The sequence below is a fragment of the Symphalangus syndactylus genome, chromosome 15 (genome assembly GCF_028878055.3).
Source record: "Symphalangus syndactylus isolate Jambi chromosome 15, NHGRI_mSymSyn1-v2.1_pri, whole genome shotgun sequence".
NCBI classification, from domain to species: Eukaryota; Metazoa; Chordata; class Mammalia; order Primates; family Hylobatidae; genus Symphalangus; species Symphalangus syndactylus.
This window is the reverse complement of record NC_072437.2, coordinates 85,687,619-85,700,880: the sequence shown is the minus strand read 5'-3', so window position 1 is coordinate 85,700,880 and position 13,262 is coordinate 85,687,619. Positions and strand designations below refer to the sequence as shown.

Sequence of the window (13,262 nt, the reverse complement as noted above, 5' to 3'; positions counted from 1 at the left end):
CTGGGATTACAGGCGCCTGCCACCATGCCTAGCTAATTTTTGTATTTTTAATAGAGATGGGTTTTCACCATGTTGGCCAGGCTGATCTCGAACTCCTAACTTCATGATCCGCCCACCTCGGCCTTCCAAAGTGCTGGGATTACAGGCGTGAGTCACTGTGCCCAGCCAAGTGCAAGAATTTTGACCGGCACAAAGTTTTAAGGAGATAGATAAATGTTTCTGATGGAGAGTAAAGCAAATTAATTTTGGCAAATGAATGATATAAATGTTTAAAAGGCACGGATTTGATTTCTTAGGTAGTTACGTGAAGATGATGACTGGAGAGTGAAATTTAGATGAAGAAGAAAATACTTGATTTACAAGAATACATGGAGGAATAATCTAAGATTATAGCATTTTGCATGATGGTGATGAGTGGAAATAAAGCCTAGCATTAGAAAATTGATGTCATAATGGATTGATCAGAATTACTTTGTAGTTTTCAAATGTTTAAGCCTAAACATTTGGTTTTAGTTTTTGTTTTTTTAGGTGAGTTGTGACATAGTGAAAAACTTTCATAATAAAATGATACTTTCATATTATTATTATTATTATTATTGTTATTATTATTATTATTTTTGAGACAGAGTCTTGCCTGTTGCCCAGGCTGGAGTGCAGTGGCACGAGCTTGGCTCACTGCAACCTTCGACTCCTGGGTTCAAGCAATTCTCCCGTCTCAGCCTCCCGAGTAGCTGGGATTACAGACATGAGCCACCACACCTGGCTAATTTTTTGTATTTTTAGTAGAGATGGAGTTTCACCATGTTGGTCAAGCTGGTCTCGAACTCCTAACCGCAGGTGATCCACACACCTCAGCCTCCCAAAGTGCTGGGATTACAGGCGTGAGCCACCGCGCCTGGCCTCATATTATTCTTTATTTGAAATAGGTCAAAACAAAAGATTACATTCCTTAGTGCTTTTTTTTTTTTTTTGGGAGACAGAGTTTCACTCTGTCACCCAGGCAGGAGTGCAGTGGTGTGATCTCAGCTCATTGCAACCTCCATCTCCTGAGTTCAAGCAATTTTTGTGTCTCAGCCTCTCGAGTAGCTGGGATTACAGGCGTGCGCCACCACACCTGGCTAATTTTTGTATGTTTAGTAGAGACAGTGTTTCACCATGTTGCCCAGGCTGGTCTCAAACTCCTGGCTTCAAGTGATCCGTCCTCTTTGTCTTCCCAAAGTGCTGGTATTACAGACATGAGCCACTGCGCCCAGCCTACATTGTTTAGCTTGATCATTCACTTTATTTATTGGCAGTTGACTCTTTGCAAATATCTTCATCTTCAAAGAATTTAAGATTTTTTGTTATTGAAAATCAAAACAATGTGTTACAACCTTAGATAGCAACTGAAAAAGAGGAAAGAATTCTCTATAGTGTTCCTGAGCAGTGGCAGCACTGTTAGAATAAACATATAGACATGTATCCTCTGTACCAGTGGTTCAGAATTCCTCATGGAACTTGAAACATGATAGATGTTTGATCCAGTATAGAACTTGTCAACCAGAACTTCTGAGTTGGGACCTTGATATTGTATTGTTTAAAAGCTCTATGGGTATCTCTATTTGGGAATCCCTCAAGACTGTAAACTCTTTTATTAAATTATAAAGTTAAACATCTTTATCTTTTGGGCCTAGCACAGTGCCTGGAATGTATTAGGTGCTTGGTAGATTTTTGAATGAATGGGATAACACTCATTTGACTGTATGACGTATATTCTTATTGCTTGGTAGACACTTTATAAATTACACAAAAGGTAAAATAGGGCCTTCTAATATTTTGGCTTTTCTTTGGACCATAAGGGTTGTCAGTCCACATTTTATATTTTTAGTAGAGACGGGGTTTCACTGTGGTGGCCAGGCTAGTCCCTAACTCCTGGCATCAAGTGTTCCGGTCCCCTCAGCCTTTCAAATTGCAGGCATTACAGGCGTGAGCCACTGTTCCTGGTTCACATTTTATATGTAGTTTTAATGAAATATAAACCTCTTCTTTCAGCTTAGGTTGGCAATAAAGCTTAGGCAGTATGGAAACTATGGAACTGGAATCTAGGCCAATGAATGGCAAGTTACTTGATCTCTCTGAACCTCTTTCTTATCTATAAAATGGGAAGAATATCTACCTTTTGAAGATTTTGAATAAAGTTTTGTTTAACCATTTAGTAATGGTAGCTGCTATTTCAGTAATTAATGTTTGACTATAAATGACTCATGTTTATCATTTAAGTGATAAACTACAAGGCTTTTTATTTACAGTAATGTTGATTAGACATATGCAAACTACCTATAATAAAAAGACATATTGATTTCAGCTTGCACAGAAGATGGGATTTCCACCTAATATTGTGGAATCAGCAGCAGAAAACATGGTCAAGCTTTACAGCCTTTTTCTGAAATATGATGCAACCATGATAGAAATAAATCCAATGGTGGAAGATTCAGATGGAGCTGGTAAAGTATCTTCTTTTGTCTAACATGATTATGCATTTATTTCTCTAATATGCTTCCCTAAGGAAGTTAAACTTATAGAAGTTTAAGAAGTTAAACTTCTACCTATGTAGAAGCTTTTTTTTTTTTTTTGAGATGGAGTCTCGCCCTTTCACCCAGGCTGGAGTGCAGTGGTGCAATCTTGGCTCACTGCAGGCTCCGCTCCCTGGGGCTCACGCCATTCTCCTGCCTCAGCCTCCTGCGTAGCTGGGACTACAGGCGCCCGCCACCTCGCCCAGCTAATTTTTTGTATTTTTTTAAATAGAGACGGGGTTTCACCGTGTTAGCCAGGATGGTCTCGATCTCCTGACCTCGTGATCCGCCTGCCTCGGCCTCCCAAAGTGCTGGGATTACAGGCGTGAGCCACTGTGCCCGGCCCTGTAGAAGCTTTTTTTAAAAAATAACAAACAGAGTGAATATGAACAAATATTAAACCCATTAAAACAAAACACGCTATTAAACCCATTAAAACAAACAAAAATAAAACAAACACCTTATAGAGACGTGCACAGAGGGGTAGGAACTGCACTGTCCAGTACAGTGACTATCAGCCACACGTAGTTATTAAAATTAATTAAAGTTACATAAGATTTCAAAATTCATTTACTTAGTTGCACTAGTCATGGTTCAAATACTCAATAGCCAAATGTGGTTACCATATTAAGAGAGCACACACACAGAACATTCCCATCATTGCAGAAGGTTTTATTGAGCAATGCTGGGATAGTGTATGCAGTGTGGTGGTGATTGAGCTGTAATTTTATGGAATTAGCTATCTGGATATATAGATTGCATACTATATACATTTTGCATCTTTCTTTATTCACTTAATAACATATCCTGGGGAACTCTATGTATATGGGGTCTTTATATATTAGGGATGTCAATCTTTTTTCTGACATTTGGCGTGAATCTTTTTCTGAGATTGTCCTTTATTGTTTGATGTTATTTGATTTTTGGGGAAATATTTTTGTTTTTGCATGTACTCAAATCTCATTACTTTTTTCTTTTTTTTTTTGAGACTGAGTCTTGCTTTGCTTTGTCGCCCACACTGGAGTACAATGGGCGTGATCTGGGTTCACAGCCATCTCCACCTCTTGGGTTCAAGTAATTCTTCTGCCTCAGCCTCCCGAGTAGCTTGGACTACAGGCATGCACCACCGCGCCTGGATAATTTTTTTGTGTTTTTAGTAGAGATGAGGTTTCACCATGTTGGCCACACTGATCTTGACCTCCTGACCTTAGGTAATCTGCCTGCCTCTGCCTCCCAAAGTGCTGGGATTACAGGCATGAGTCACTGCGCCCAGCTGAGTTCCATTACTTTTAGGCTGAGAGATTTTTTTATTCTCCATCTTAAGATCAGTAAATGTTCATCCTCAGTGTGTTCTTTTTTTTCTTTTGGGTCAGGTTAGTCAGAGATGTTCTATTTTTTAAATTGTTTCATTTTTTTACTTTTAAGTCTTTAATCAATTAATATTTTACTTTAGCTTTAGTTTTAGTTTTTTAGAGTATCTTATTCTACTTTTAGTAACGCTAAAGGTTCTGCAGTGAGAACTTTATTTTCTTTTTTTCAGCTTTCTAGTAAAGCTAAAGTTAGATTAAATTGCCTTCACTAGGTGTTCCTTATGCCCCCTGCCCCCTGCTTTTTTTTAATTTACTGGGCTACCCAACATTTAGAAAAACACTTTTTTAATCCAAATACTGATTTAAAAAACCTTAATACTGAGTCACAAATTAAAAACTTTCAGCAGATATCCAAGAATTCATAACACAGATAATGATCTGTAACACAAAGCAATAACATTGGAAATTAATATAAAATATATTTTTAAATTTTTTGAGACACAGTCTTGCTTTGTTGCCCAGGCTGGAGTACACTGACACAATCACAGCTGACTGTAGCCTTAAACTTCTGGGCTCAAGCGATCCTCCCTCTTCAGCCTCTTGAGTAGCTGGGACTACAGGCCCATGCCACCACCATGCCTGGCTAATTCTTTTTACAATTTTTTGTAGAGACGGGCCGTCAATATGTTGCCTAGGCTCATCCAACTTGTGTTCTCGAGCCATCCTCTTACCTCAGCCTCCTGAAGTGCTGGGATTAAAGGTGTGAGCCATCACACCCAGCTTATTTTTTTTTATTTAAAGAAAATACTTCAAATATTTCAAACTGAGCAACAGCAAGGAATGTAGGAATTGTGAGGAATACTCATTATCAAAGGGGTCAGTTTCTTAATATTTAGGTTGGTGCAAAAGTAATTGCAGTTTTTGCCATTTTTTTTTTTTTTTTTTTAAATGGCAATTACTTTTGCACCAGCCTATATAACTTAAATGTAATTATCTAAGGATTAACTAAAAACTGTCCAAGAACCATCCAAGAGTGGATCCTTATGCAATTTATATGGAAAGTAAAATGATAAGAATTGCCAATTTTTTTCCTGTTCAACAGCATTAATTTAATTTAATGGGTGATGTTTTGCTGAACTAAATCATTCCTGTGAATATGGTACCGTGTGTGCTTTTTACTTTTAAATTTTGATACAGAAATAAATAGTATAAGGAACTCCCAAATACACTTTACTCAACATTGCCAGTTGTTTACATTTCACCCTGTGTTTTATTCTCTTTCTGCTGTCTGCGTACACATGCATTTGTGTGTATAAAAATATAAATATATTTGGAACCATTAAGAGTAAGTTGGAGACATTGTTCTTCTAGTGTCTAAAAACAAGAATATTCTTTTCTTTTTTGAAACAGAGTCTTGCTCTGTCGCCCAGGCTGGAGTGCAGTGGTGCAATCTCGCCTGACTGCAAGCTCCGCCTCCTGGGTTCTCACCATTCTTCTGCCTCAGCCTCCCGAGTAGCTGGGACTACAGGTGCTTGCCACCGTGTCCGGCTAATTGTTTGTATTTTTAGTAGAGATGGGGTTTCACCATGTTAGCCAGGATGGTCTTGATCTCCTGACTTCGTGATCTGCCTGCCTTGGCCTCTGAAAGTCCTGGGATTGCAGGCACAAGCCAAGAACATTCTCTTATATAACCTGACTACATTTATTAAAACCAAGAAATTTAATACTGAGAAAATATTATCTAATTCATAATACATATTCAAATGTAGCCAGCTGTCCTAGTGATGTCCTTTATACTATTTTCCCCCAGGACCAGGATCACACATTGAATTGAGTTGTCACATCTATTTGACCTGGAACAGATCTGGAAGTTCGATTTATTTCTTGACCTTATTTTTTGTTGTTCCTGTTTTTTTGTTTGTTTGTTTTTTAAAGAAGGGGTCATTTATTTCATAGAATGCCCTTCAGTTTGTGTTTCTCTGTTTGATGTTCCCTCATGGTGTTTTTTTGCTTCATAGTGCACGATGTCAGGAGGTACATTATGTTGATTTTTTTCCAGTATTGATAATGTTAACTTGGCTCACTTGTTTAAGATAGTTTCCAGAAGGTTTTTTCATTATAGAATCATTTTTTTTTCCCATTGTAATTACTATGAAATTTGTGGGAAAATATTATATTTGTTGTCAAACTTTTACCCATTAGTTTTGGCATCTGCTGATGATTTTCTTTTTTTTTTTTTTTTGAGACAGAGTCTCGCTCTGTCACCCAGGCTGGAGTGCAGTGGCGCAATCTCGGCTCACTGCAAGCTCCGCCTCCCGGGTTCACGCCATTCTCCTGCCTCAGCCTCTCCAAGTAGCTGGGACTACAGGCGCCCGCCATCACGCCCGGCTAATTTTTTTTTGTATTTTTAGTAGAGACGGGGTTTCACCGTGGTCTCGATCTCCTGACCTCGTGATCCGCCCGCCTCGGCCTCCCAAAGTGCTGGGATTACAAGCGTGAGCCACCGCGCCCGGCCTCTGCTGATGATTTTCTAACTACATCATTCGCTCTATATTTACTAGTTGGCTTTGTATTATACAGAAGAGCTTTCTCTTCTGCCCCATTCGTTTGTATCAGGATGGGCTCATCCATTCTTTAATCAATGAGTTATCCATTTTAATCCTTATTTTGTTACGCAGACTGTCCCAGATTTGGCCAGCAGAGGCCACTTTCAGGCTTGCTCCTGTGGCCTCTTTTTTTTTTTTTTTTAAATAAATGAAAAATTATAAATAAAATTATAATTTAACTTACAATATTGAAACAAATACAGACTTTCAGGAAGTTGTTAAAATAATAGTCTTGCATGCCCTTCACCCAATGATGACATCTTATTTAGCTGTATATACCCAAACAGTTAGTTGACATTGGTTCATTACTGTTAGCTAGACTAAATATTTTACTTAGTTTTCACCATTTTTTTAACATTTTAAACCTGCAGTTGTTTGTGTGTATATGTATAATTTTATTTAATTTATTCCATACATAGATTTGAGTAGCCACTACCACAATCAAGATACAGACTGTTCGTCAGCACAGGAGACCTCTTTGCATTCACATCCTCTACCAGTTCTTTACTACCCCGTCCCTGTGCCCTGGAAATCACTAGTCTATTCTTCATCCTGTATAGTTTTTTTTAATTTTGAAAATGTTATATAAGTGCAGTCATATAATATATAACCTTTTGAGGTTGACCTTTTTACTATACATAATGCCTTTGAGGTCTGTCCAGGTTGTTGCATCTACCAATAGTTTCTTTTTCATTGCTGAGTAGCATTCCACTGTATAGAAGTACCTGATTTCATTCAGCCATTTACACTTTGAAGGATATTTGGGTTATTTGCAGTAGTTTGCTATTACCAACAAGCTGCTACAAACATTTGCAAGGTTTGTGTGACTATAAGTCCTCCCTTTGTCCTTTTGATATGCCCATATTATTATTTGAGCAAGCCTTTACATTTTGTGGAACAAGATATTCCAGGATTATCTTCTGTTTTCCTTGTCACAGTTCGGCAATCCACCTTTTCTCCAAAGGACCCTGGCTTCTTTTTGTGGAAAACGATATTTATTAATAGGTACCAAGATAGACATACTACTTAATACATATTGCTAATATTGTGTCATTGCTTCTAGGCCTTTTCAGCAGACAGAGCCAAGAAGTATGTGTGTGTGTATGTGTATGTATATGTTTGTACACATACATAAAAACACACCTATGTTTATGTCTGTTTTTTTTTGTTTGTTTTATTGTTTTGGGACAGAGTCTCGTTCTGTTGCCCAGGCTGGAGTGCAGTGGCGTGATCTCAGCTCACTGCAACCTCCGCCTCCCGGGTTCAGGTGATTTTCTTGTCTCAGCCCCCCGAGTAGCTGGGATTACAGGCACGTGCCACCATGCCTGGCAACTTTTTTGTATTTTTAGTAGAGATGGAGTTTCTCCATGTTAGCCAGGCTGGTCTCAAACTCCTGACCTCAGGTGATCCACCCTCTTCAGCCTCCTGAAGTGCTGGGATTACAGGTGAGAGCCACCGTGCCCAGCCTTCTATCTGTATTTTAAAAAATCTCCAAATTTATTCTGATGACTAATTCCACTTGAGTTCTTCAAGGTTCATTATTTTCTTATTCAACATTTACACAAATGGCTTTTATTAGCTTCAGTATAGTTATTCATTTTGTTACCAAAACACCAGGGGTTTGGTCTAGGTCCTGCTGCACAGAAAGCCAATCACTGAGAAGTATTGCCAAAGAAGAGGGGTTTAATTGGGTGCTGCAGCTGAGGAGATGGGATCTCAGTCTCAAATCTATCTCCCTGACTGACTAAAACCAGGAGTTTATATAGCAGGGAAGAAATGTAACAATGTGTAAGACAACAAGAACTAGGGAGGGGCAAGGAAGCAGTCATCATGAATAAGTGGTAAGAGTCTCATTGTCTGGATGTGGTGATCTGATGAGTTTCAGTTCTCTGATACATTTTTTTGAGAGGTCCTAAGGTCCCTTCCTGAGGAAAAACTCGTAAGTTTTAAGCTTTAAGACCAGAAAGGTCAATTTCCGTGTTTATCCAGAAGAACAGTCTATGGGACTGTTGTGTCAGTTTCAGTCTTCCCTTTCTATTTATCAGTTCCTCAATCATGAGGAATCCAGTCATTGGTCTTTCTGGCTGCTTCATGCTGAGGAAGGGTGTCATAGGCAGCTCCATACCATAGGTGACCATGTAGCCACCCAGGAATCAAAGGTTCATCTAATAGAGAGTTTCTTCTGACACATAATATTCCTCTCTCTGGCGTACCACTTCCACCAAAGACAAATCACAGCAGGATCTACCTGCAAAATAAGCTTCTACCAGTCTACCTGCAAAATAAGCTTCAGTCCCATATACTTGGCCTGATTACCCACACACAGTGTGACAAGAATCATTGCCCATAGATTCTTCCAAATTGGCTTTGCAGGAACATCTCACAAGGTCATTTCAGTCAAAGTCCTAGGAAAATAGCCAGTTCCTCCAGCTGTGTCCCATTACAAAAGAAAACAGGTTCTTATTAAATGTATGCAAACAAACACATTTTCCATGAATTAAGAATATTCGCAGATAGTTTCCAAATTCTGGAGAAATTAGGCAGAGAGAGAAATATGCCTCAAATTCTACTTACAAAAGTATTCTCTACTCAATACACTTAAAGTATATATCAAGTCTATATATAGCTCAAAAGGAACATATTCTCCAGACTCTGAAAAACAAAAAACAGACAAAAGAATCATCAATATTTCAAACAAAGCCATAAAAAATATTTCAGTCTTCATTATTTCAGTCCATGCAATGAACTCCTGCTCTGCTTCATATTGGGTTAGCAATCTTTATAAACATATCAGCTCTTTAATTAGAGTCCTGGAAGGTCTCTCTAATCCAGGGGCACAAACTCCAAAGTTTTTAGAAACCTGCATTAAAGAGTCCTTTTCATGAACTCCTCCAAAGAAGCAAGCCTTGGACCATAGGTGATTATAAGTCACTTTTTGAGGAGATTCAAAGCAATATATCAATTGTGGATGTCAAAAGTCATAAGACAGTCATAAAGACACAGTTGATAAGGAAATTTGGTTACTTGTGTGGCATACAACAATTTAACATAATCTTAATTACTACTGACAACATATATTAAGACACATCAGAATTTCAGGAATGTCATACAATCCTTGAACGCATATTAACAACATATCTATATAAATATAACCCAAAGACAGTTAAATACTACCTCACATTTGATAATGCTTCCTGTATAATTCTAACATAACAAGCCTAATAAGCCTAATATATCTCCTTTGGATGTCAGGGAACCTAATACACAAAAAAAATAGTTTGAAGTCAAAAAGACTGAATTTAGATCTTGAAATTTTGCTTATAAAAAGTTTGCCAAATGTCAAAGTTTTAAGACACTTGTTATCACAAAATAGAATCACAAAGTCACGGTAAAATGTCATTCATTTAGCCAAAATTATACAAAAGCTTTTACTCTTTGATAGAGAGGAGACTCATTTTCCTAAGCAATAAGATGTAATAAAGATAGCATGCCAACTAAACTTGTCTGCCCGCCCCATTTTCTCCCTGCAACTTACTCAGAAGGTAAACAAAATCTTTTATCTCTTAATATTACACAAACATTTTGTTCAAAAGCAAAAACCAAAATTTTCCTTTATGATATATTATTAATGTTAAAGTTAATAAAACTGTATAAACAAATCTATCCAATTTTAATCAATTTGACCATAAGGTAAGATTTCCATAAACTTTTAATAACTGGTCCCAATTTTCTTTTTAAAGAGTGTATCAGTGCTCTAAGAAAACCATATTCTTCTAACACATAGACCCAGATGCTGGCCTTGCATCAGTGTGCTTTTGGTATTAATGTTTAATTTATAGAAAAACTCTGATCTTATCCCTCAAAATCAGCCTTTACAATCTTACATGGCTGCCTCTTCCGCTGTGATCCCTGGGCCTAGAGGGATGGAATAGTTTTAACTTCTGGCCCTGTGTCTCAGAAAAGCAGTTCATTATGAGTGTTAATCTTCAAACCAGTGCAACAACTGCACATATTCTGTTTACAGGTACACACGAAAGCCCATCATTGATAAACGTCTTGGGATCAAAAGTCACTAGAAAGTCTCTCTTTTTTTTTTAACTACTTAATTCAAATGAATGTCACTTAATTTTAATAATGGTCAACACAACTAAATTAGTTTGAGGAGAAATCCTAATCAATATAATTTCCTTAATGACAGGGCCAGTCTTTTCTGAACATTAAAACTTTGTACCCACATCACAGTTTTTCTTCATTAAATTATTGATTGAATTGAATTATTTGGATATAAACATTTAAACATTTTTATTCTCACCTACTTTTTCCAAATAACAGAATATATAATGTACTGTTCAGAATTTGTCTTTTATTATTATTTTTGTGTGTGTGCCGGAAACCTTAAAACTCTTGTAGTTCTTTAGATCATTAGAGGTAAGCAAAACCCACCAAATTTTAAATGGATGGTGTCCTCTATCAGTTTTTAAAGGCTTGACCAAAGTAGCTTAGGAACTTTAGATAAATAGGGCAAATTGTAGAACCAAATAAAAGCTTTCCATTACAGACTTAAAAAGTTTATGGTTTTATATATATGCATACACAAGCAAAACCCACAGGAGAACAACAGCAAACAAATGAAAATCAGAAGCAAAAACAAACAGGAAACCCAGCCCTCAATCTTTCCCCTATTCAGTCTACCCTGGAGACTACAGTGTTACCCAGAACCTCCCAAAAAACCACATGATGAATATTTTATTCCTGGTACACAATTCAATAACCTTAAGTCCACCAATATCACCATACATCTTGTGCAATCAAGAAACTCACTCTAGGCACATGACCAGTACATACTCCAGTGCCAGCAGTATCCATGCAAAACAACTAACATAGTGTGAAGCAATGCAAGCATGTATGTGAAATATGGGTCCATACTAGATCTGGCTTCATGCTTAACTATTAAGAATTGCTAAATTGCCAATGCATTTCTTTACAATATTTCTTATTTTACCTTCATCAAGACTAAGAGCTTTAACTATGAAATGTTAATTAGCCAAGTTTCTCTCATTCTCAGGTTGTAAAGAATCTATTATCTAAACTCTTCTGTGTTCTGTTTTCTCTTTATGTGCATGAAGATAGACACACCGGAAAACCAGAAAAGCTGCATATGACTTACACAGACCACCCATGACATGCCTGGGCTTTCCAATCAGTCCCAGAATTTTTTCCTCTTCCTCCTCCTCCTCCTCCTTCTCCTGGGCTTTCTGATCAGTCCCAGATTTCCCTCCTCCTCCTCCCCCCCCCCTCCGCCCTTCCTCCTCTTCCCCCTCTTCCTCCTCCTCCCTCTCCCTTCTTCTTTCTTTTTTCTTTAAATAACATTGTTTTACTCCAGGACAGCAATTTACCATACAAGATCCTTTCACATACAAAATTATTATCTTTTCTTTATAACCTTCCTTACCAAAAATACGTGATCTTCATATACATAATTTTTTTCACACCTTTCTCCCCCACTTGTTTCCTTACTACCTTGTTTCATAAAAAACTTTTTCAAGCCCATAATTTGAATTAACTTTTAGATAACTTCTGAATTAAACAAAATTATTATTTTTCTTAGAACACATTTTTTGGGCACATTTTTTAAACAGAATTATATATTATTTCTTGTCCTTAATAACCTTAAATGTTAGTGAAACCCTAGGAAGCAATCCTGAACTATATTAGCATTTTATAGATGAGAACAGTTCCACAATTTTTAGAAACGTATTTCCTGTATCACAACCCTTTCTTGACTGGAAATGACCCAGATATCCAATGAGCATCAAAAATAATTTCAAAATTTTAAATTACACAAGAAGTTCACCTAAAACATTTATCCCAATTACATGTATTCAGTTCTTTCATTTTAAAGTTTATCTAGATTACTTCTGAAAACATATATTAGATGCCATCATTTAAAGTTACTTCCTTATTAACCATTTTATAATCTATGAATATCAGTCATTCACTGAAATAAGAACTCTAAAGTTAACTACATAGGCATTTTCACCAATAACTATTTTCATTAAACCAATAACTTAATTAGTCTTATCAAAAAATTTGCACAAAGATCATTTTGTTTTGCCTGGGTTTATAGTTTTATAACCTTCTATGCCAAACCCTGACACCTCAAAATATCTACCAGAGACAAATATAAAATGCAGGCAAAAATGTATGCTGACAATTCTGAAGACATCGCTATTTTCATTTTACTAACAATTTTAAAGCTAGCTTGTTTAGTAAAGATTTACTTAACTCACATGAACTTAAAAATTGCTTGGACTTAATTTATGAGTACTCTTTTACTTATAAGCCAGTTTGGTAGACACAACATATAACAAGTGTACATACAAATAAACACATCTAGACATGTATGTATGTGAAAGAGTGACTCTACAGACTCAGGCTAAGACCACGCTACACCAGTTACGGTCAAGAGATCTTTATTGGAGGTGTCAGGTAGGGAGCCGAAGAGGAAGCAGAGAGAGAGGGCTTCGGGGCTTCGGCTTTTTATATTCTGAGACATTACGTGGAGGTCAATGGTTGGCTGGGGGGCTGGGCTCAGACCAAGGCAGGAAGGCGCCTCTTTCTGATTGGTTTTTCTTTGGCGGGTCTGTATCGAGGAGGAAGAAGAACCCGGAACCAGCGCCATTAAGGTACACCTGTTACCTAACAGTGTGCACACACACAAATGAAAATCCAGTAATGTTTACCTTGGAACTCTAGCCATGAGATAGCAATACAAACTCACTGATTTTACATGG

General features: G+C 37.3%; 1 protein-coding gene across 1 annotated transcript in view; it reads left to right on the top strand.

Annotated features, from left to right (window-relative positions):
- Positions 1-13,262, top strand: part of SUCLA2 (succinate-CoA ligase ADP-forming subunit beta) — a 61,481-nt gene that overhangs the window by 31,317 nt on the left and 16,902 nt on the right. The window contains exon 6 of the mRNA XM_055243999.2: positions 2,345-2,483. Within this exon, the coding sequence (XP_055099974.1) occupies positions 2,345-2,483 (139 nt within the window). The remainder of the gene's footprint in view (positions 1-2,344; positions 2,484-13,262) is intronic.